The sequence below is a fragment of the Onychomys torridus genome, chromosome 1 (genome assembly GCF_903995425.1).
Source record: "Onychomys torridus chromosome 1, mOncTor1.1, whole genome shotgun sequence".
Lineage (NCBI taxonomy): Eukaryota > Metazoa > Chordata > Mammalia > Rodentia > Cricetidae > Onychomys > Onychomys torridus.
The window spans coordinates 27,214,972-27,239,252 of record NC_050443.1 but is presented as its reverse complement, the minus strand read 5'-3'; the positions used below and the strand labels follow the sequence as shown (position 1 = coordinate 27,239,252).

At 50.4% G+C, this 24,281-nt stretch overlaps 1 protein-coding gene across 2 annotated transcripts in view; it reads left to right on the top strand.

The window, feature by feature from the left end:
- Pepd (peptidase D) overlaps window positions 1-24,281 on the top strand; it is a 133,352-nt gene that overhangs the window by 16,128 nt on the left and 92,943 nt on the right. For both annotated transcript variants that reach the window (XM_036185182.1, XM_036185190.1), the window contains 3 exons: window positions 4,010-4,073; window positions 13,381-13,428; window positions 15,511-15,572. In XM_036185182.1, coding sequence (XP_036041075.1) covers window positions 4,010-4,073; window positions 13,381-13,428; window positions 15,511-15,572 — 174 coding nt within the window. The remainder of the gene's footprint in view (window positions 1-4,009; window positions 4,074-13,380; window positions 13,429-15,510; window positions 15,573-24,281) is intronic.

Sequence of the window (24,281 nt, the reverse complement as noted above, 5' to 3'; positions counted from 1 at the left end):
AGGGTCTAGCTATGTAACTCAGGCTGACCTTGAATTCAAGCTCTTCCTATCTCAGCTCCCTGAATCATAGGCATGTGCCATCACACTTGGCTTGTATGTGGGCTGTTTGTGAAGCCTGTGGGATGTGGTGTGTGGGATGTGGTCTCAATTTTTTATGGCACTAGCCCCCCACTTACATACTTTGAGTCACTGGGACTACAGCTTCCTGATCCTCTCTGGGCCATACTCAGGAGGAGGGATGGGTTCTGTGATGGGAAGAGTCCTTGAGAAAGGACTAATAGGTTCTTCTTGCCTCTTCCTGAGCACCTGCCCCTGACCCCCAGCACTCAGGGATTAGCCAGAGTCCCTAGCTCATGGGCAGCTCTGTCTCCATCACGTTTCCTTACAGTGTGGCCGCCCTCTGCCTGGCTTCTGTGTGGCGGATAACCTCAGAGGATGCTCTGTGGCTGCCCCAGCTCACACATAGGAGCAGTCTCCAGGCTCAGACACCTGCTCTGAGTTGCAGAGTGCTCCTTTCCTCTTTGACAACTTAATGACATGTTGACATGGTTGCTGACTTCTGCTCTGCACGCACCATGTTGTACCATGAGCGGAATAAAAGGCAGCGGCATTGTTTGGAGCTGAAGGCAGGTGCCAGACGCCAGAAACTGATGGTGACTGCTGTCATCTGGTCTTATTACTTATTCATTAACTGCATGCAGGTGGTCAGCTAGCCAGTTAGGCCCACTCTTTAAAATTTCATTTTCTGGAGGGTTCCATCATGTCTCTGTCATGTGGCATTTGTTTAATAGTTCCGTCTCACCTGAGGTCTCACACAGGGCTTTGGGGCTCATGGCACTGCAACCAGGCATCCTCTGCTCTGACTCTGGGCTCAGTTGCAGGCAGAGCAGACCTACATGGGCCTGAGTGCCTGGGCACAAATCTTCTCTCCAGGGTGGTGTCCTGTCCAGCGAGGGGACTTCTCTCTTCTGCTGGAACTGCACTGTGCACTTGATTGAGGAGTGTCCGAGGGAGCTCACCTCCTCTCCTGATTCATCCCTTCAGTCTGTTTTCTGCTGGCCTCATCACATGTGATGAGGCCAGGCATGAGCTCCGCTTGCTCCTCCCAACATGCCAGCTGGGACTGGGTGTAGACCCTTGAAGAAGACTCCTTGTGTCCTGGCCAGCACAACCCTCAGAGCACTCACAGGTTTCTAGTGACCCTCCTAGCCAGTGTTCCTTCCCATGTCACAACCCCACCAAGTCCTGGCTGCCAGGTGTTCGTGCCTGGTTTGATCATGCAGCCTGGCACACACATCCCTTCAGGTAGTTAAATGATTTTTACTGTAATTAACCCACAAACATGAAAACGCAAGAACTGTTCAAACTTAATTATCTCTGCCCTTTCTAAGAAGAATGTAATGTGCTGAGTCCCAGACAAAAGGCTCACAGCACTTCATAACTTCTGTTGGCAGTTAGTCCTGGCAAGCCTTGATGCATGGGAGGCGCTTGTGGCTCTCAAGACCCAGTTTGCACCCAGCCTAGACTGTGGCGTCTGCCTCTGTAAGGAGAGCAAGTACTGGGCAGGGGGCACTTGGTGGGATTGGTCCCTGTGCCCACTTCTTCCTGTTGGGGCTCTTCTAGGGGCCAGCCATCCTTTGCTCCGCCTGGCCATCCACAGACAGTGGAATGCCCTGTGCCCACTGTCGTGGTTTGAATGTGGATTGTCCCCCAGAAGGTCATATATTCGGTGCTTGGTTCCTACCTGCTGGTGCTGTTTTGAAAAGTTTTAGAAACTTTAAGAAGGAAGACTTTGGAAGAAATAGGTCACTGGGGATGTATCCTTGGGGGGGGGGGGTGCCTCTGTCTCTGCTGTCAGCTTCCTGTCCACTACAAAGGGACCAGCCTTTGCTGTACATGCCCTCCACCATAATGGTCTGCCTCCCTGTTAACTCAGAATCAGTGGAGCCAAGCAACCACAGACCGAGCCCTCTGCAACAAAAAGACCTGAGCCCAAGTCAGTGACTCTTCTCTCAGGCTGTTCTGTAAGGCATTTCATCACAGCCATGCAGAAGGACTTTGTGTAACCACCGTGTGGGGGTGTGGGGGTGAGCACCCAGCAATGGGGACACCCCCTTATCACAGCCCACTAGGTTCACCTCCTCTTTGCTGCCACTTCTTGACTCAGGCCTTTCTGCCTGCGGACTTCACCAGGCTTCTCTGGTGCGGCGAGCCTCGGATGACTGCTAGCTAGCTTGTGAGACTCCTGGGAGGGAAGGACAGGAGGTGCTTCCTGGTGCCTTCTCTCTAAAGGACATTTTTTGGAGGGAGGCTTCAGGTGCCCTATGGCAGTGGACATGAAAAGGTTAGGCCGCCATATTAGCGGCTGGCCTGAGCCTCTGCACAGAGCCCTGGAGGCTGAGTCAGAGCTTTGTGCTTCTGAATCTGTAGGGAGTCTCCTTTTCATGCCTGTCACAACTGGAGATGACACAGTGACTGGGATTGGAGGTAGGGCTGGGCTGAGCAGCACAGCTGGAGAGGGAATGAAGATGCTTAGCAGCTGTTTTGCTGGTGGCCCTGCCTCTTGCTTTTCCAGCCTGCAGCTGGGACTCTCAGAACCCAGGTGAAGTGACACATCCTGCCTCAGCTCTTGAGGCCTTTTGCTAATGGAGGTGTCAGGTCTTGGCCAGTTAACTTGTGAGTCCTCTCATGGCCGAAGCTAATGTGACCCAATTGTGCAGATTTAATTAATGGCAAGAGCTTGATGCCCAGTGAGTTTTTCGGAGGCCAAAGGAGAGAAAAGGAAAGAAGGAAGGAAGGAGGGAGGGAGAGAGGGAGGGAGGGAGGGAGGAAGGGAGGAAGGAAGGAAGGAAGGAAGGAAGGAAGGAAGGAAGGAAGGAAGACAGGGGACAGAAAGGAAAAAGCAGAGGGCGTTCTATGAGATGGCAGTGATCCCCAGCCTGAGGTGGGTTGTCTACCTGGGCTGTGAGCCCCTCGCTGCCGCTTCCACTGCCCTCCCGGTGCCCTGGTCCTGAAGTCTGTGCCCTGACAGCCAGTTTTGTTTGTTCGGGTGGAAATAGTGGACCGGAGAGAACCATGAACTCCTGGTTCCCAGGCAGTGCTGTGTTGCAGCTCCCAGACTGTGGAGCCCTGAGGTCTCCTCCTGGTTCTATTTAGGACTCCCAGCCCCCCCCCCCCCCCCCCAGTCTACACACCCAGCTCTGGAAGTAGAATGTTAGGCCACCTTCTGTACTGGACTGAGGTCTCTGTTGGGTGGGACACCTGCTGTGAGACCACAATAGGATGAGAAGGGATGGGGATCTCCCCTTACGTGGCAGCCAGGCGTGCAGTGGTGCAAGGTAGCATATTTACATCTCTGGACTTGGCACTTGGTTGGTGATATCACCACCCCATCCCACCCCCCATGTAGTTAGTTTTCTTCCATATGTGAGCCTGTCGTCCCAAACAGCATTGACTCATCTGCTAACTGAGGACCTGAGGGCAGGACAAGGCGGCAGCCTGCTGAATTCAGGAGAAAGCATCACCTCATCTACTTCATGCTTTCTCCCCAGCTAATTTTCCAAGTTTGATGACTAAGCTCACATTCTCCTCATTCTCATCACATTGAGAAACACTGGCATTGACTTCTTTAAAGTGTTCATTTACTGTTCAAGAGGTATAGCCCGGGAGGCCACTTGGTCTGTGCCCCTGAGGGTGAGGACACTGACTGGTTGCCCGGTGGGTCGGGGATATGGAGGGACACAGTGGAGGCCAGGGGCAGTGTTCCACAGCTGCTGGCTGCAGGCAGCCAGGGCCATAGCGAACTGAGTCAGGAGTTGCGGGGGCAGCAGAGGTGGCTCAGTGACCTGGCACCCTTTACCAAGTGCTGGGTACACCTGCTTGGTGCTAGATCCTCACACCACGGCAGGCTGGACCCAGGGCTTCAAGGCCTGGATTGGGTAGGCAGAAGGTGGCCAGGCTGAGGCGTTGCCAAGCCCTGACCATGATTTTCATTGTGTTTTCTTTTGAGGATCCATTCCAAGGAGCATTTCAAGGAGAAGTACGCCGTGGACGATGTCCAGTACACAGATGAGGTAAGTGGCTGACGTGGCGCTGCCTCTTTCTGAGCAGCCCTGGACTGTCAGTAACCCCTCTGCCCTGGCTTCTCCTTCCACTGTCAGTCTGGGGACAGTGCCCCTCAGGAGCAGGCAGGAGACACAGCAGACACCTCTGACTGAGGAAGCTGTTCTTACTTAGCCTGGGCAGTGCTTCTAACTTAGGTAGCAGCGTCTGGCAGTCGGGTTATGGTGACCATGTGGTCCCTCTAGGAGAGGCAGCATGCTTGCCAATGGGACACAGGTGTAATCAAAGCTGACAGTGGGCATGGTCTGGGCCTTCATGTGTGGAGGGGACTTTTATAAGTCCTTACTAGCTGTAGGTGCTGCTGTCAGAAGAACCCCAGGTTGTGAATGGCTCATGAGAGGACAGGAATTGGGGGCCCCTTGACTTGAATCTACCTTCCAGCCTGGCCGCCCAGCAGTGTCCAGTAGTGTGGGTAAATATATCAATGTCGTCCTGAGGCTGTGATCTGCCCCGTGTCCAGGAAGATGACAGAACAGGCCTGAGGCAGAGTTGGGAGCACAGTGAGGAGTCCAAAGTCTGAGTGGGCAAAGCCGTCTGATACTGTGGCCGCTGCCTGGCACGCAGAAGGCCTCACTGGTTCATCCCCATATGCTGTCACAGCTCTATACACGTCAGAGCTGGACAGAAGTCAGCACGTGGCCATTGCAGATCCAGCCTAGACCTGGCAGGATCAGCTGGACAGGGTGGGCACTGTGACCACATTGCCTCAGACCACACTCGAGAGTGGACACATGCTAAGAGCTGGGCTGCCAAGCTAGGGAAGCAGCTTAGATGCCTGCTGACAGATGACCGGAGAGGGAAAAATGGCATGTGTGCTCACAGTGGAGTGTTATTCAGCTGTGAAGTCACTTGCAGGAAGTGACTTCATTGGATGGCATTGGAGACCTTCGTGTGAACGGAAAGAAGCCAAATGCCATGGGTTTGCCCTCAACCTTCCTAATGCTGTGTATTTAATATAGTTCCTCATGTTGTGGTGACCTCCAAGCATAAAAGTATTTTCATTGCTACTTCATAACTGTAATTTTGCTACTATTAAGAATGGTAATGTAAATAGCTGTGTTTTCCGATGATCTTAGGTGACCCCTATGAAAGTGTCATTTGATCCACAGAGGAGTTGTGATCCACAGGTAGAGAACTGCTGGTCTGGATTCTAGATAAAACCTATCTGTCTTGTGTGGTTCGCAAGAGGAAGGATTATTTGGGAAGTGGAAGGGACCAGTGAGGTGAGGAGGGAGACCAGAAAGGGCATTGGGGAATATGATCAAAGGCACATGAGATCATACATGGAAACATCATCATGAAGCACAGTGTTGTGTTATGAACATACATTAATAATTTCTTTTGAAAGACCATGGTGAAGAAGAGTAGAGGTGGGAGAGGGAGGGGCTTAGAGGGCTGGAGCTGGGGTTTCAGAGTAGAGGTGGTCATGCCATCTGTCCAGTGGAGCCTGAGCAGAAACCCCTTCCCTCCGGGCAGGACGCAGCTCTTTTGGGGTGACAGCACCAGGTGAAGAAGCAGGTTTTTGGGGACCCTAGCCAGATGCACTGCACTGTGAGGAGCCTGCCTGTCTCTGCTCAGCGTTTTGTCCTGGCCCACTTGCTCTGGGGCAGACAACTCTCCTTGACCTTGGGCAGACCAGCCTCAGCCCCACCCTGTACAGAGGCAGCTTGGTCCTGCCTGGAGTTCTGTAGCCCTGGAATGTTCCACCCACAGCTTATCATCCCCATCCATCAGGGCCCTGCACCGACCCTGTGGGTGCTCTCGGATAGCTTGTAGACACTGGCACTGTCTGGCTTCTGAGCTGCACCTGGCCCTCTCTTGTCTTGCCTCTGTCTTGGGAAGCTGATGGCTTGCCTTGTGTGTCTCTCCTGTACCCTCCCTCCTAGTCCAGAGCTGTACAGAGGTGTTTAGACCCGGAGCTCAGACCCAGAGCTCCACCCAGCAGCCCAGGGCAGGGGATAGCACAGGAAGTGACTTCACAGATGAAATCACTGAGGCAAAACAGTACCCTGTCAGGTTCCCAAGAAAACCTCAGTGAAGGAGAACGTTCACATACTTGCGCCACAATCCATGTCTTTGATGACTTTGCCCTGTTGGACCATGAGATAGGCAATTTATTCTTTTTAAAAATGTATTATTTTTATTTTACATGCATTGGTGTTTTGCCTGCACACATGTCTATGTAAGGGTGTTGGATTTCCTGGAATTGGAATTACAGACAGTTGTGAGCTGCCATGTGGGTGCTGGGAATTAAATCCAGGTCTTCTTAACTCTTAACTGCTGAGCTATCTCTCCACCCCCCAGTTTATTGTTCTTTTCTGCAAGGTTTCTAATAATTATTAGTGTGTATTTAAAAATATTATTATTTTTAAGTATGTGTCTATGTGCTTGTGAGTACCTATGGAGGCCAGAAGCGGGCATCAGATTTCCTGGGGTTATGAGGTACAGGTGCTTGTGAGCTGCCCAATGTGGGTGCTGGGAACTGAACTCTGGTCCTCTGAAAGAGCAGCAAGTGCTCTATCCATCTCTCTAGCTGTCATGGTATATAAACATTATAGAGAAGAATGAGTTTCATCATTACATTGTCATGTATGTACTGTGTACTTTGATCACTTCATTTACTGCTTGTCTTGCCCCGGGACTGACCTTCTTCCTCTTCTCAAACAGTTTCCTTTCTATGTTCCTTTTCTTTCTTCTTCTTCTTCTTTTTTTCTTCCTCTTCTAGACAGGGTTTCTCTGTGTAGCCTTGGCTGTCCTGGAACTCACTCTATAGATCAGGCTGGCCTTGAACTCACAAAGATCCCTCTGCCTCTGCCTCCCTAGTGCTGTGATCAAAGGTGTGCACTACCGCCCAGCTCCCTTCTGCTTTCTCACCCTTTTCTCTCAACTCAAGATTCCGCATATGAGGGAAAACACCCCATGTTTGTCTTCCTGAGTCCTGCTTAACAAGATGATCTCTGCTGCAGATGTCATAATTTCATTTCTTTATGCCATTGTATACCACATCTTCATTCTCCATTTGTCGGCTGATGGGCACCGAGACTGATGGCACGTTACTGCCGTGAACTGTACTACAGTAATGTGGGCACACAAGAATCTCTGTCGTAAGCTGACTTTTGGCTATATACCTAGGAGTGGTGTAGCTGGATCCTACATATTTTGTGAAGACCTTCCTGCTGATTTCCATATTGGATGTGCTTGGTTAAAGCCCTGCCTGTAGTGTGTAGGATTCCTTTCCCCGCACGTTGAGAGGCAGCTTTAATAGAGCCTATGTCATATGGTGTCAGTCTTTAAGGGTGACCTATGACATCTAAAGGTGTTATCATGCAGCCAGTTGTACCAGTCTCTTTTTGTGTGGTTCTGTAACAGACTGAATGTTTATTTACATGTTTCTAATGAGATTGTTTGCTACATTGTATCTCTACACGGTAGAGAAGAGCAATGGTTCATCCTTCACCCTGACCTTGTTCCTGATGCTGTCCTTGGCAGGTATATCTCCTTTACCCTCCAGTCTTGTAGGTGCATCTCCATGTCATTGTCCTTTAGGGTCATGGCCGTGGCAGAGCTAGGAGATGCCCTGTCTTAGGGCTGTGAGATGGAGTCCTGACTTTGGCTGGGCCCCCACTGCTGAGTAAGAACCCTTTCTTGGTTGCAGCCTCACAAGTTGACATTTTGCATTTATAACTGGAGGGAGGGGAGAATTCAACTCCCATTTACACTGTGGGGAAAGGAACCATACCTCCAGATGCAGGACAGTAGAGGAAGAGAAAGCATCTGGCAGGAAAGCCTTTAGTGAGGGTGTAGACTGGCAGCCACATTGGCCGTCTTAATCTTTTAAGGCAGAATGTTAAATGAAAGTGTCAATAGAGGTCAAAGGGCAGAGCCTCTTTAGGGTTCTGGAGCACTCTGCAGGAGCAACAGAATCATTATCCTTATCGATCAGCTCTGTTGATCACCATGACTGCTGTTCTACGTTTTTGACTTCTCTGCTAGAGAGAGAACAGAGGGCCTTGGACATGGTAGCTGGTGCCCCTGACCCACACCCCCAGCTGTGACTGCTGCCTTACCGGAGGCAGGGCCTTCTCTTAGCAGTAGGACAGTTCACTCTGGGGTTGCTCGTTTATGATGCCGTCCGTTCACCCTGTCCCACAGTGAACTACAGATCCAACCCCATTTACAGACAAGAAGGTCAAGACTGAGAGGTAAGAGGCTGGGGTGTGACAGCATTGGGGTGACCCTAAGGCCTCCAGATTCCAGAGGCTGTCCCCTCTGGCTCTACACTTGGCCTGCCAAAAGAGAAAGGCTGACTTACAGGGGCTGACTTAAAGGCTGCACTTACTTGTGCAGAAGTGACCCAGGCGTCCAAGGGCCTGTGATTTCCTGAAACTGGGAACAATTCCAGCTAAAGGAGCAAACTGCTGCATTGAGCCCTGTGGTGGGAAGCGTGTTCTGATGTAGGCAGCACTCAGGCGTAGTCCATCACGGAAAGTATTCCAGGACAGTTCTGTGGTGCTTAGCCCTGGCTAGCCTTGGCCACTCTTGGCCATTTCTATAAACCAAACAGCTGGCTGCAGCTGCATGCTTGCTCTGAAAGAGGGTGGGAGTGATCCCGATCCTTGATGCCTTATAAAGTAAATGCAGTATCAGAGAATGCAGCTCAGTCAGCAGAGCCTCAATGCCTAGAGCCACATTAATGAGGCATGGTGGTGCACGCCGGTAGTCCTAACTCTTAAGAGGCAGAGGCAGGAGGATCAGAAGATCAAGATCAGCCTCTGCTGTATAGTGCATTCAAGGCCTGGGCTTCATGAGACCTTGTCTCAAAACCAGGAAAAACAAATGTTTGCAATGATAGACCTGGTTCCCCTCCTCCTCACAGAGAGCCAGAGCTTAATTACTGGGAAGTGGTCACTCTGGGGACCCCTGGGAGGGGCTTCACAGCATTGCTGTGTACACTTGGTATAGAAGCTAGTGTCTAACTAACTGGGAGCTGGCAGGGTGGAGGGTGATTTTTGCACTTGCTTTTTGGCACTGGGCAGATGTGTGAAGGTCGCAGGGTCAGTTACTCAGCTGTAGGCAGGCAGGCTGTAAGAGACACAGCCACAGATGTCCGGGGGTAGATGCTGCCTGCTCCTCAGCCTTGGTATGGGAGGCTTCAGTAGAGGGGTCTATGATGGGGCCACGATTGCCGCCTTGTTCTGAGGGGCTGCTAATACTCTGATTGTTCAAGAATCGTCAGGCATCATATTGGTGGTGCTATTTTCATTTTAAAAGCAGATTCAAACATTTAAGGGTACTTCAGGCCACTGGTGTGCACTGGTGTTTTGGGAAACTGCCATGAATAATGGTTTGTTTTTAAGAGTTTCAGTGCTGGGAGGGCAGATCCCTGCATGCTGGGCCACATGGGCTTTCTCAGCAGCACAGTTGAAGCGTGTCTAATTCCTTTGTTGAGAGTGACTCACTGGCTTGGTCAAAGTCCTGGTCAGGAGCCCGTGTAAGGTTCCCTTGGGAAGTGTCTGGATTGTCCCCAGGGTGGGATCTGGGTGCACAGGCCTCTGATAAATTCTTCAGGTTCCTGTCCACCTAGTCAAGGCTACCTGGGAGATGGATGCTGGCTGTGGCCTGCAGCAAGGCAGGGGCTTTTCACAGCCCCACTGGGGAGAGCATCCCCTGTGGCATGCGCTCCTAGAAGTGAGGCCTGGGGCTGTGAGAGCTGTGCTGTCTAGTCCTGGGGCTACATTCGGAGTCAGTGACACAAAAGCGCATCTTGTTCCCTTAATTTTTGAGGCACGGCCTCCAATCGGTGTGCTGATGAGTGTACCACTAATGGGTCTCCATGGGGAAGGCAGATGGAGCTGCTGGGCTGGGACTCATTCTGCAGCCACAGAGGTAACCAGGGCCCACTCAAGCAGCTGTGATCAATAAAAGACGCCTGGCCTGCTCTTGGTATCCGGCCTCAATGCATCTGAGCGTCAGGCTTGCAGTGAGGGGGTTTTCTCCTCCATTATTCCTAACCAGCATGTCCAGAGAGTCATTGCGGAGAGAAAAACCATCAGCCCACACATTCGTTATCCAGCTTCTCTCTCCCAAGGACAATAGCAGATACAATCCCCAAGTGCCTTCTCGCTCTCTGATTCTGCCGCTGTAATTGACGGCATCGTTGTGTGCTGATGAATGTCGACCCTTCATGTCACCGAAACAACACACCCAGGGCCTGACACACTCGGCTCTGGTGGTTTTAATGAGCCTCCCTCCCCTCCAGAAGGAGCAGTTGGGAAGAAGGGACTGGCAAGCCTTCATTTGGACAACACAGAGGCCAAGGGTCATTCTCCAAGTGGTTCCTGAGTGAGGGGAGATAGAGGCTGCTCCTGGGAGCCACTGTCTCCTGCCCAGATGGCTAGACCATGGATGGTTTGGAATACTGACCTTCGACCCTCTCAGCTGGGTCACTTGATTTCTAAATTGTTACTTTTTATTGTTCCCCTCTGTCCCTTTGTCCTTTCCTTCATTTTAAGGTCCCATGGAGTCTATGTGAGCCTTGAACTTACGGTCACCCTACTTCTTCCTTCCAATCTCTGGGGAAACAAGCACATACTATTATGCCTGCTCACTTGGGTTTGTTGGGGTTTTTTGTTGTTGTTGTTTTAAGATTTATTTATTTATTATGTAGACAGCATGCATCCCTGCAGGCCAGAAGAGGGCACCAGATCTCATTACAGATGGCTGTGAGCCACCATGTGGTTGCTGGGAACTCAGGACCTCTGGAAGAGCAGCCAGTGCTCTTAACCTCTGAGCCATCTCTCCAGCCCCGATGGTTTGTTTTTTAAATAAACTTATTTTTCTTAGGAGATTACTGCGTATTTGAAGCTAACTTCAAACTCATGATCCTCCTGTCTCAGCTGGAATTATAGATGTGAGCCATCATACTGTATCAGAAAAACCCTTCAAATAACATAATTATATATATATTTATATATATATATATGTATGTATATATATAAATTATATCTAAAACTATATATGCCAGGATGCTCACACAGCATTATTTATAATAATTCATCATTGGAAATAACTTATATATCCAGCAGAGGGAGAGATTAAATGATGCTGAGTCTATTAAGAGAGAGTTTCCTATAGCCACATGTTAAAATCTGAGCTTTGCTATTTCCTTTTAAAGTGTGTGTGTGTGTGTGTGTGTGTGTGTGTGTGTGTGTGTGTGTTCCACATGTGTGTGGATGCCTGAGGAGGCCAGAAGAGGGTGTTGATTGCCCTGAGCTGGAATTCTAGGTGGTTGTGAGGCAGCTGATATGGGCAACTTGGCTCTCCTAGAAGAGCGGTCAGGGCTCTCGGTCACTGTGAGATCCCTGCTGTCCTGGCTTTGCTGCTTATTAGCCGATTCTAGGCAAGTCCTTTAACCCCCACACAAGCCATTTCCATCTGTGAGTCCTGGACATCGGAGCAGCATTCTTATGAGTGGTTAAGTGAGGTGATGTGTGTAAGATGACTGACGTGGGCCATAATCAAAGACTTATTGAGCGTTTTCCATCCCCAGCAGTAGTGACTGCTAAAAATTGCATGTTTGAAGAATACTTAATGCCAGGAAATAAGCAGAGCATATAATTTCATAGGATCCAAATGTCATTACAGTTCTCTGTTTCTATGAGCAGAGCTGAACTGTCTCTGGGGATGGCAGGTGCATCTTCGCTTTCATGGCTTTCAATATGTCTCAGCTTTTCTCTGGGAGCCTTTTAGTATTGAAAAGTGTGTATACTTATGTCAAAGCCTATCCAAGTATCCACCTTAAATATGTGCAGCATACACAGTGTTTCAGCAGTAGTGCAGCCAGTCTATTCCAACAGCCCGCCTTCCTCTTCTGTGTTGAGGGTGTCAGAGAACTTATGGTTGGGGTGAGGAGCATGATTTGTGTATAGCCGGACAGAGGGCCCGATTGTTCCCAGCAAGGTGCTGAGCACTCTGGGGTGCGGGTTCCTAGCTTGTGGGTGATGGGTGCTTTGTCGGGGGTGGGGTGGGAGGGGATGACAGTCAGCTGGGGTAGGTAGAGAAGGGAGTGACTGAACCTGCTTGCAGGGCTGGGGTGGGGCTCACAGCCAAATAATATGTGTTGGAGTAGTCAAGATGGTGGGAGATGACCCAGCCATCAGTGAAAGTGAGCCAAGGTGTGAGCAGGTAAGCCTGTGTCCTCTGTCCTCTCACTCAAGGTACTGGGGAGGAAACATTCAGCGTGAAGGACAGTGGTCTGAGGAGGTAGGCGTGGAAGCTGGAGTGGAGTTAAGGAACACTAACTCCCCTCGGTTTAAATTTTTTTTTTTTTAAATGTGGAGCTGAGGATCGAACCCTGGGCCTTGCGCTTGCTAGGCAAGCGCTCTACCACTGAGCTAAATCCCCAACTCCTAACCCCTCGGTTTAGTACGGGAGATCTGTGGCAGGCAGGGAGGGAGGCATCTGCCCTGAAGATGAAAGGCTCCTGGGGCTGGTGTCTAATGGGATGGATCTTTCAGAAAGGGCAGAAAAGCTGCACACCATTGTCAGCCTTGAGGGTGGGCAGGTCTGGCTGTTTGGAGCCAGGGATCTGTGTGGTGCCTGGAGGCAGGTCTTGTGATGAGGGGTGTACCAGGTTTATCTTTGCACCCTTTGTACTGTTGACAGCCATAGGGCTTTCTGGAGTCCATCTGCCTCTCTGAGCTGCAGCTTCCTCATCTTAAGGGCAGGGTGGCCTGTGCCATAGAGAGCTGTGTCATGGGTGGTGATTGTGTGTTGTAGAGGAGAGCTGTGTCATGGGTGGTGATCTGCGTGCCATAGAGGAGAGCTGTGTCATGGGTGGTGATTGTGTGCCATAGAGGAGAGCTGTGTCATGGGTGGTGATTGCGTGCCGTAGAGGAGAGCTGTGTCATGGGTGGTGATTGTGTGTTGTAGAGGAGAGCTGTGTCATGGGTGGTGATTGTGTGCCATAGAGGAGAGCTGTGTCATGGGTGGTGATTGTGTGCCATCTCAATTCCACATTGGACGAGTCGCTTGTTGCTGTGACAATACCTGAGAGGAACATCTTGGAAAGGGAAGGTTTGTCTTAGTTCTGGGTCAAAGGGCTTCAGCCATCATGGGTGCAAACCTGCTTCTGCCAGCCAGACCCCACCTCCTAAAGGATTTGCGGCCTTTAAAACAGTGCCTAGCCACTAAATACACAAGTCTGTCTGAGACATTTTCCTAACATTGCTCTAAACTGGGTTTTCTTTTGATTTCCAGATTGCCAGTGTCCTGACCTCACAAAAGCCCTCTGCCCTCCTCACTTTGGTAAGTGGCTGGTGTCTCCTGTACATGCCATGTGGTACTTGGCACCGAGGAGATATTTGTTGGAGCCAAAAACCTGCCTCTGCCACGTGGAGGATTATATGAAAAGAACGTAGGTGTAGAGGCGTGTGCCGGCTTGGGAGGCTGAGGCAGGAAAACCAGCATTAGCAGCCAGCCTGGGCTACCTAAGAGCTGGTGTCAAATAAACCCAAAGGGAAACTGAGGAATGGTCAAGTGTGATAAGCAGGGACACCTGTGTCCTCATGTCTGCTGTGTCTAAGAAGCCATCCTCAAGTCTGCATGGCATGTGCTGGGTCTGGTCTTGTGGCCACAGTGGGCAGATATCCCCAGCCTGGGAGTTGTAACCGTGTCCAGCTTATGCTCATGGCATTTCAGGTCTAGATTGTCACTCTTTATTCATACCCTGAGTCCCTACGCTAAGACAGTTTGAAAGTCATACTCTTGTGTCTTAAGGAGGGTGCAGTCTGGGGTAGGGCAGGGGTGTGAGGTGGGCTCCTGGTATCCAGGAGGGGCGCAGGGGGCCTCTCTCACACACAGAGCCCTTCTTTCCCCGCTTTGTTACCTGCTTTATGTGGGAACACCGGCCCCACCCCACTTGCACTTGTTCCCGTGGCTGTGCTGCTTCTGTGGCTAAGCATGGAGGCTGGCTGTGATGATTGCGGTCAGAGCTGGCCCAGTGTGTTTGGACAGGGAGGGATCAGCCTGAGATTCTTGAGAAAGCAGGTGCTTGCTCAGGGTGTCCCTCTCTGGGGTGGCTTGCTTTTCTCTTAAACCCCTTGTTTTGTCTCAGTGTGTGGCTGCATCCCATTGGACATCTGCTTAGAGCTGGGAAAGGAAACAGGTGGAGGCCGAGGTCATATTGTCCCTAGGTATCCATGGAGGGTTGGTTCCCAGATACCAACACTCCAGATGCAGGAGTCTTTTATTACATTAACCTAGGCACACCTCCTGCATCCACTAAGTCATCTCTAGGTTACATGTGACCCCTAGTACAATGTCTTAGTCAGGGTTTCTGTGCTGTATAAACAAACACCGTGACCTAAAGCAGCTTGGGTAGGAGAGGGTTTGCTCCATCTTCTAGCTTGTAGAACAGTGTCAGGGAAGTCAGGGCAGGAACTCAAGCACGACAGGGACCTGGAGCTGATGCAGAGGCTGTGAAGGGATGCTGCTTACTGGCTTGTTCCCCATGGCTTGCTCAGCCTGCTTTCTTATGCCAGATAGGAACACCTGCCCAGGGGTGGCACTGCCCACAATGGGCTGGACCTTCCCACATCCATCACAATCAAGAAAATGCCCTACAGGCCAGTCTGATGGAGGCGTTTTCTCAACTGTGGTTCCTAACCTCTTCTCAAAGGACTCTAGCTTGTGTCAAGTTGACATGAAACTATCCAGCACCATGCCCTGTGTATACTGTTATACTATCTTCTTTAGGGGATGATGATAAGAAAAAACCTGCAGCTGTAATTGTTTGAGTGGGGGGGGGGGGGTGGGGTGCTGTTGTTTTCTTTTTTCAAGTATTTTTGTTCTGCGATTGTTGACTCTGGTTACAGAACTGGGTAAGGTATCTCAGGGTCTTGCTTGTCTTGCCCAGCTCCTGCCTGGGCCTGAGTGTGAACACAGTGCCCTGTGACCCATCCAGACCAGTCCCTTGCTGTGGACCTGGGACACCTCTGCCTCCTCTCCCTCTACTTTCCTCCTTCTCTTTTTGTTGGTTGTGGTTTTGTTTTTGAGACAGGATGTCTATATAGCCCAGGCTAGCCCTGAACTGCTCTCCTCAGCCTCTCCAGTGCTAGGACTACAAGCATGCACCACTGTAGCTAGATTTCTCTGCTTTTCACATGCACTGGGGGAAAAAGTTCCACCTTTGCTCTGAGGCCCAGCTCAGCGCTCCCCTGCTATGGAGCCTGTTTGTCAGGGAAAGGCACCCGCTGGCCTGTGCTAGGTCTCCTCGTTCTCTTCCATTTGAGTCTGGCTGAAGAGGCAGACAGCCCTCGGCAGGCCTGGGGATGCTTTGTGGTCCCTGTGTGACACACCTGTTCTCATACTCCCCTTTTCTCCCCACAGCGTGGTGTCAACACAGACAGTGGCAGTGTCTGCAGAGAGGCTTCCTTCGAGGGCATCAGCAAGTGAGTCCCTCCTCCGCATGCTCTGCCTTGGTCAGCTGACCTCTCCCAGGCTGGCCACTCGAGACGTGACCTCTGGGAGCGTGCTGAAAGTGGATTTGATCACGTGTTTGGAGGAAATGTGTAGAGAAGTAATTGGTGTAAAACCACTCCATCTTTTACCTGAAGGAAAACGCCCCTCCTTGTTGGGCTCTATCTTGGAAGAGCCCTGGGGGCCCTGGGCTCTGTGTGGCAAGAGTAGCTGTTTTCTTTCTTTTATGTTTTACATGGATTGATTGACTGTGTGTGTATGTGGGGAGCGAGGGTGGGTGCCATGGCGTGTGTGGAGGTCAGAGGACAACTTGTGGGGCTGGCTCTCCTTCACCGTGTGGATCCTGGACTTGAACTGAGGCTGACAGGTGTGGTGGTAAAGCAAGTCTACCCTTGAAGACAAACTGCCCACATCGACAGCCTTGTTTTGTTTTCTGTCTAGCCCAGGCTGGCCTTAGAAGTGGCCCATGCCATGGCTCTGAGCTTTGTAGTCTTTTCCTGTATCAACCCCATCCCCAGTCCTGGGCCAGCTCAGTTCTCATCTACTCCCAGTGTCTCCCACTGCCCTAACTTTCTACTCACTCCTCAGCTAAGCCCTGGATCGAGCCCCCTAATCCCTACTCAGAAAATCAGTCCCCTCTCTGGGCTGGAGCTCCCGGGAGCTCCCTCTATCTCCTCGTCACACCTCACCCATGCCCCAGAGAGTGCTGCCTTCTAGCTGCATGTATGCTGTCAGGTCAGGCTGGGTCCTGGGAGGTCCGGCTGGAGTGGTCAGCTGCTACTGTTATAGTTGGGCCCTGGAGGCAGCAAACGGCCGTCAGCCTGCTCCTGCACCTGAGCCACAGTGTCCCCAACCACAAGTGCTCTCTAGGCACCGTGTCCTCTGTTGTCCTTTTGTGGACAGAGGTGGTACCAGCAGAGCGCTTATAATTATGGATGAGTCTCAGCCGCAGGAGGGAATCTGTGTGTGCGATGGAGGGGTGATTAGAAAGGATTATAAGCTCATGAATATGTATCATGTCTCCAATGATCAGAGCTGTGGGGCAGGAGCACTGAGTATCCAGTTTGCTTCTTTCATGGCACAAACTGCTGCATCCTCTTGGGAATTTGCCCTAAGTGGCCCGGCGGTGACCAGCCCAGCTTGCTGAAATGCCGACTGCCAAGTCACCGTCTTCCCCTCCTAATACCCCAGCACTGCCGGGTGCCTGTGCCCCAACACCCTGCTCACTTTCTCAACCCATACCATCTGCAGCCTCTGCCTGAGTCTCAGCCGTGTGGGAAGGGCCCTGTGCTGCAAGTAGCTGGCTGTCACTGACTGGCTCTGTGGCTTTGGCCGCCACATGTAACACAGCACTGCTTGGGTGGTGGGGACCAAAGGGAACAGCCGGGGTCCAGAGCCTGCATTTTAGCTCAGATCTGTTACCTGGTGAGCCTTGCTCTCCCTAACAGCATGGTCAGCAACCTGAGTCCTGTTTGGCTCTAAGCTGCAGTGTCTGGACCCTGCCACAGAGGATGCTGAGTTTCTCCCAGACTGGGATATTGTGGATTATGTGACTAGTGAAGCCCTGGGGTGAAGCTGCTGCGGCAGACCTCTCTGCACTGGGAAGTTTCACTAAGAAAAGCAGGTGGGACCCCACACGGCCATCCCGGTCCCTGGGGGCCAGAAACGGAAGCCTCATCCTGCCTCACTGAGAGGATTCCCTGCTGCAAATTCCAACCTTGCTCTCCTCTCAGCAGATCCCAGCTTCTGCCCCTTGCTTCTCCCGAGTCTCTTCAGTCCTTCTCAGAACCTCAGTGACCTTGTGCCTGCAAACCTCCACCCCACAGACACCCTGAGGCTTGTCTGTCTGGTTTTGCTTTTGAGACAAAGTCTTGCTCTATAGCTTAGGCTGGCCTGGAGCTCACAGGTCTCCTGTTATAGGTGTGCACCACCATGTCCAGTTTGGAGACCATTTCCTGAGAGCCAGGGACTGCCTTGCTTTTTCACAGTCTTTGAGGGATGCACATATGGTGGGGGCTGCCTGCGGCATTCCCTAGGCCCCATAGCAGCTGAGCTGGGCAATAGCTCCCCATGCTGGGTATGGGCTGGGTTTGTTTCTGTACCCATGTGATGAGCTGTTTGCCAGAGTCTGACAGCTGATCTCTGCTTTGCAGTGTCTGGCCTGTCTATGGTACCCATATCCCCCCCTCTCTTTGGTCCAAAGTAGGCTTGTCCCTTACATCCTTTTCTACAGGCCTCAGCTCTCGCTCTGTCACCTTTTGCGTAATTTTCAGGTGTTCCTATTCTGGGACGAGATACTTCATCAGTGTCCTCTACCCACATGCCGTGAGCACTGACTTGGGGTCCTGGCCCCAGGGTCAAGTGCCCCAGCCCTCCCATTAGAAGTCATGTCTGTGTTCCTGGGCTCTCATGCTGCTCACCAGTCAGGTAGCTAGCACCTCAGTTCTGTCACCCAGTGGTCTCTGCCAGGCTAGGGAGAGACCTTGTCCTCAAGGGCCCCCATGACTCAGGCCTGCGTTTACCTGCCTGCCGCGAGTCCCAGCTGTTTGCTGGGTAATAATAGGCTGTTTCCTAAGCAAGACGAGTCTCGCTGTTGCCCTAGTTTCCAGTGTGCACTGCTGTGTCCCTGTCACCTCTCCCTGCCCAGACGAAGCTCCACATTCCTGGGGTTTTTCCTTTTGACCCCTTTAAATGTCTCTCTTGAAATGCCTCCATCTTGGATCTCTATTTGACCTTCTGCCTAGCCGGATTCTCAGGTTTGGCCCTCTCTGTCTGTCCTGATGGGCCTCCCAGGCTGCCAATCCCTTGGCCTGCATGAAGGAGGGGTAGCAGTGGCCTTAGTGGTTCACCCTTCCCAGACCCTCTGAGCTGTGATCCAGCTGGGGAGTTGGTTTGTGACTTGACTTCAAAGTATGGCTTCATAGGATTACCTACCTGGGGTGCTGTCCCGTGTATGTAGTCTTAGCCTCAGGCTTTCCAAGGCTACCCAGGACCAGAGCCAGGCCTCCTGAGGCCCACATCAGCGTGTGTGCCTGGTCTGAGAGTGGGGGAAACAGTAGATGAACAGAGGGAAGAGGGAGGTGGAGGTGAGGGAGATGGTAGACATGTCAGAGGTCAGGGAGATCTTCTGGAGCCACAGGTCACTGGGCTCACAAGATACTATATGGCTTCTGCTTATTTTGTGGTCTTTGTGTTGAGTGAGGGGTCTGCCCATGGTGCCAGGCTTAGCCCTGTGGTCTTTTGTGTTGAGTGAGGGGTCTGCCCATGGTGCCAGGCTTCGCCCTGTGGTCTTTGTGTTGAGTGAAGGGTCTGCCCATGGTACCAGGCTTAGCCCTGTGATCTTTGTGTTGAGTGAGGGGTCTGCCCATGATACCATGCTTAGCCCTGTGATCTTTGTGTTGAGTGAAGGGTCTGTCCATGGTGCCAGGCTTAGCCCTGTGATCTTTGTATTGAGTGAGGGGTCTGACCATGGTGCCATGCTTAGCCCTGTGGTCTTTGTATTGAGTGAGGGGTCTGCCCATGGTGCCAGGCTTAGCCCTGTGGTCTTTGCTTGGGGGCCCAGTTGGATCAGAGACAAGTTTCAGGGAGCATTGCCTCCATGAGCTCAGGTAGGCAAATGTTGGACAGGAGCAGGGTTGGGGACTCATTGCCAGGCCTTGCTGTGGGTGCAAGGGCTGCTCTATAGCTGGGAGCTGGGAGAGACAGAGATGGGGGACAGACCTCTACTCCAGGCACCCAGGGCCCCTGGAGCACTCAGCTCCTGCAGCCCATGACCAAACCAGATGTCATGGATCTTTGTTAGTGTTCATGGAAGTAGGTTTTAGGGCAGAGTTTCCTGAGATAGAAAAACTGACCATGAAGGTTCTTTGGATTGGGCATGTGGCCTGAGCTGAGGGCCACCCATCCATCAGAGTTAAGACATATAATGAGGATGCTTCCCAGGTATGAGACCCTCCCCCTTCCAGACAGGCAGAACCCGTGCCCAGGAGTTCTGGGTTGAGACAGCAAATTACAGAGTTTGCTGTTTCATGCCATCATCTGAGAGAGAAATATGGTCCTTATTTCACATCAGCTGGCTATTGAGAATAAGCATATTTCTTATCTTTTGGCATTTAGTTAAATTGCCTTGCATATTTGAAGACAATTGGTTACAAATTAATTCCATTTAACTAAGCAGTTAAATATGAAATGCTGAATTTGGGACTTGTTAATGCAAGGATATTAATATTCAACGATGTGAATTTTAAAACCCAGGAAGTTAGAGGGACATTATTAAAACTTGACGATTTACAGCAAAATGCCAATTTGTGATTTGGGGACCATGACTTTTAGGTAACTGTTAACTTGTATATCAAGTTAATATTTAGGATTGGATTTCAAATTATGGGGCATGGAAATCTCCATAAAGGGAGAACTTGCCCCAGCCCCGTAGCAGAGTGTGTGTTTGTGTGTGTGTATGTGTTTGTGTGTGTGTGTGTGTGTGTGTTTGTGTGTTATATGTGTGTGTGGTATAGTGTGTGTGTGGTGTGTATGTGTGTGGTGTGTGGGCGTGTGTAGGGGTGGGGAGACAGAGGCCTGGCTCAGGCCAGGCCCGCCCTATTCACCCTTCCGTTACCCACCTTCCACTTCTAGGCTATCCTTCCCCCCTCGCTGGCATGTTAGGGTTTGGGGCTTTGCTGTTTTTACGTAATGAACATATTCTCATCAGTGAAAGTGTTCCTAGTACTGAGGCCACAGTGTGGACTGCCTGAATTTCATTAGAATCTTCTGTGTCTGAGTGTGTCTGTCTGTTTGGAATTCTAGGTGCCTGTGTGTGTATGTCTTGGTCTGTGTGTGCCATTTGTGTCTGTGTGCCCATGCTTATTTGGTTGTAGGTCTTTCTGTCTGTGTGTGTATGCACATGTCTAGATGACCCCTGTCCCTTGTGTGTGTGTGTGTGCCGTATGTCTGCCTGTGTCTGTGCATGTGGAATAATCCCTCCTTTGTCTGTAGTTTTAATTTCTGCAGTCTCACTCACAGCTAACCACAATCTGAAAATATTATATGGAAAATTCTAGAAATGTAACTCACAAGGACCCCAAACCGGTGCTCATGGCCTTTAGGATAGGACACCGATGAAGGCCCCTGTCCCAGCAGAGGAGCCCCTGAAGACTATACCGTGGTGTGACAGAGTGAGAGGTGAGGCCCGGGGAAAGGAGGTGCTAGGAGACATGATGGAGGATGGGAATCTCAACACAGGCAAGGCATTCCAAAGCAAACACCCCACTACTGAACTCACCCCTCACTCACCCTGCAGTTTTGGGACAGGGTCTCACTGTGTAGTCCAGGCTTGCCACAAATCCATAGTCCTCTTACCTGAGCCCCCTGCATAGCCAAGATTGCATGTATTTCTATGCTTGACAAGTTCATAAGCTTAAGTTGTTCTGTGATCCTGTCTTGCATCATTCACCTGGGATATGTCAGTTAAATGTGATACTCACCGATCAGTCTCTCAGTAGCTGTCTCTGTTATCAAATCAGCCATGTGGTATCCCAGTACTTACGTTTAGATAGCCTCTATTTTACTTATAATTAATTTTCCAAAGCATGAGTCTATTGATGCTGGCAATCTTATTATAGTATGTTGTAATTGTTCTATTTTATTATTACTTATTACTAGCCTCCTACTGTGACTAATTTATAAAATTTATAAATTAAATTTTACCACAGCTATTCATGCTTAGAGGAGAGAACCATGATATAGCTAATCTTCAGTACTATCTATATTCTAAGGCTTCTACTGGGTTCTAGGAATGTGTCCTTCCTAGGACACAGGTGACATCTCTATCCATTGTATGTGTCTTGGGTGTCTCTTATGTGCACATCTGTATATGTCTTCTAAGCTCACAGCTGTCTGAGTATGTGTGTGTGTGTGTGTGTGTGTGTGTGTGCAGCTATGTCTGTGTGCCATCATCTTTCCGTTTCACCTTGCTGCTTCTGCATGCTCATACATTTGTATGTGTGTGTGTTTGTGCAGCCGTGTCTGTACGCACGTGGGTATATGACTTGTGTGCAATGAGATGCAGCTGGCTGTTCAGTAGCTAGTCCAGTGCTTGCCCCAAGGTGACAGGTGTGAGATGGGAGGAACATCTGTGTTGTCTTGATTTATGTGACCTGCTGCTCTGTCTTTGTTCTGAGCCACATCAGCTGTCTATAATCTCTGTGATAGCCCACAGGTAGGACTTTGATTCTTCTGTTCTTAGATTTGTTTATTTTTATTTTATGTGTATGAATGTTTGCCTACATGTATGTCTGTGTACCATATGCAGGCAGTGCCCTTAGAGGCCAGAAGAGGGCCCTGGGTTCCCTGGAGTAATAAATGGTTGTGTGCTGGTAGATGCTAGGGACTGAACCCAGATCGTCTGTAAGAGCAGCTAGTGTTCTTAGCCACTGAGCCATCTCTCCAGGCCCATGACTTTGTTTCTAAAGTATTTGAGTTGATGTAGAACCAAGAAGCCTTGCTTGTGTACTTCAGGATCCAAAGCTTCAGAGAGGAATCTTCTAAAAGCTGCTGGTACCTTTTCCTGCCCACCCCTGCTCCTTGGTCAGGGTAAGGCTATTGCTTACAACCATGGCATTAGATCAGTTCAAATGCCAGTCATGAGGCCATGGAGAGTCCCTGGGCTGTGTGAAGTCAGAAACTCACAGCTCTACCTATGCCTCTGTGAGGGAGATCATGGAATCCAGAAGGCCAAGGCTTACCCGTGGGTCTTCTGCTGGTTCCCATGTCCAGGGTTGGGATGCTCACTGAGTTATCTGACCACTGTCCTCATCAGTTTGGGAACATTTTCATCCTCCAAAGGAAGCCCTGTGCTCCCCTTGCGGTCAGGGTCCTTTTTCCTGGCCCACTCTCACTCTTCACCCGACACTTGATGAGAAATAGAGTCATCCCATTTGCGGACTGTGCATCTGGTGCCATTGTGTCTGGAGGGTGCATGTGTGTGTGTGCACACGCGTATTCATATATGGATGTATGCATGTATCTGTTGGTAATTTTTAAGACGGTACAAGCAAAAGCTACATTTTTGCTGTCTCCATATTTGCCTATATGGTCCCCTTTATCAGTGACCCCTCCTTAAGGTTATTTTTACTCGTATCTGTGTATGTCTGTGTAAGTGTATACAGTGCCTGCAGAAGCCAGAAGAGGGCATTAAATCCCCTAGAACTGGAATTACAGGAGCCACCCAAAATGCGTCCTGGGAATTGAACTCCTTTCTTCTGGAAGAGCAATATACACTCTTAACCACCAACCATCTCTCTGGCCTCACCCTCTGCCTGTAAAATCCAAATCCACTGTTTTAAACATTTTTTCATTTGTGTTTGCATGCCTGTGTTTGGTGCACATGTGGATTCTGAGGGCAAATTGCCAGAGCTGGTTCTCTTCCACCAAGTAGGTCTCAGGAATAGAACTGAGTTATCAAGCATGTAACGAGCGCTTTACCCACTGAGCCATCTCCCTGGCCCATCAGTGCTGCTGCTTCTTCACGCAGATTCACATCACTCTCTAGTGCCCTTTCAGTCTGAAGGAGTCCTTGTAGGACAAATGTACTAGAGATAAATTCCCTCCTATTTTGTTTATCTGAGGAGTTTTAAATCTCCATTTATCTATCTATCTATCTGTCTGTCTGTCTGTCTGTCTATCTATCTATCTGTCTATCTATCTATTTATTTTAGCAATGCAAGGAGACTATTTTGAAAGGATTTTGCCATAACTGTAGTAAACACACCCCAAGCAGCTGTCTGTCTTTTCCTTCATCCCCATCTTCATAGGAGTTGATGCCTGCTTCCTTGAAATCCTTCTCTAGGGCAGCCATATCCTTCTGGCCTCAGAGAATTCACCTCTTCCATGTCCTTACCCTGATACCAATGTATGAAAGTCCCGTTGGCATAATAAAGTCAAACTTATGGTCCATGCTGGCCCAGGCCTCAACAATGGCAGGCATGTTGCACAGAATACATGTGGCACTTAGCACACTGCACCTTGGCCAGACTCCTAGGCACCACACCAGGAGGCAAGCAGTTGATACCAATCTTGTAGCCCATGGGACACCAGTTCACATGGCTGCTATTCTTGGTCTTAATGGCAGTGATGGCAGCATTCACATCCTTGGGTAGCACATTTCCACATTTCAGGAGTCAGCAGGATATGTACTTACTTGGCTGTGCTAGGGGTCATACATCACCATCTCATTGGCAGGTTCCAAGCAGCCATTGTCGATCTCTGCCATCAACAGTTCTCACAGTATGCCTCTGCAGAGATGACTGGAGCATAGGCGGCCAAGGGGAAGTAGATACAAGGGTAGGGCAAATGTTGGTCTAGAACTCTATCAGATTCGTGGTGGGGCCCTTTGAGGAGTGGAATGCTTTGATAGAGGAGGCGGTTTGAGTGATGAGGCGGCTGAGGTTGGTATGGGTTGGGTGTTGGATGTCATACAGCTTCATTGTCCTCCATAAAGCCACAGTCTGAGTGCTCCAGGGTGCTGTGGGTACCAAGGTAGAGCTATAGGATGTGAACACTTGGAGAACTCCAGTTCAGACATCTTGCCACAGTCAGTAGGGCACTGTTCCCTCAGCAGTTGGGTAGAACCAGAGCCCTCTCCAAAGCTGTGGGAACCCAGGAAGCCCTGAGTCCAACCTGGCTTG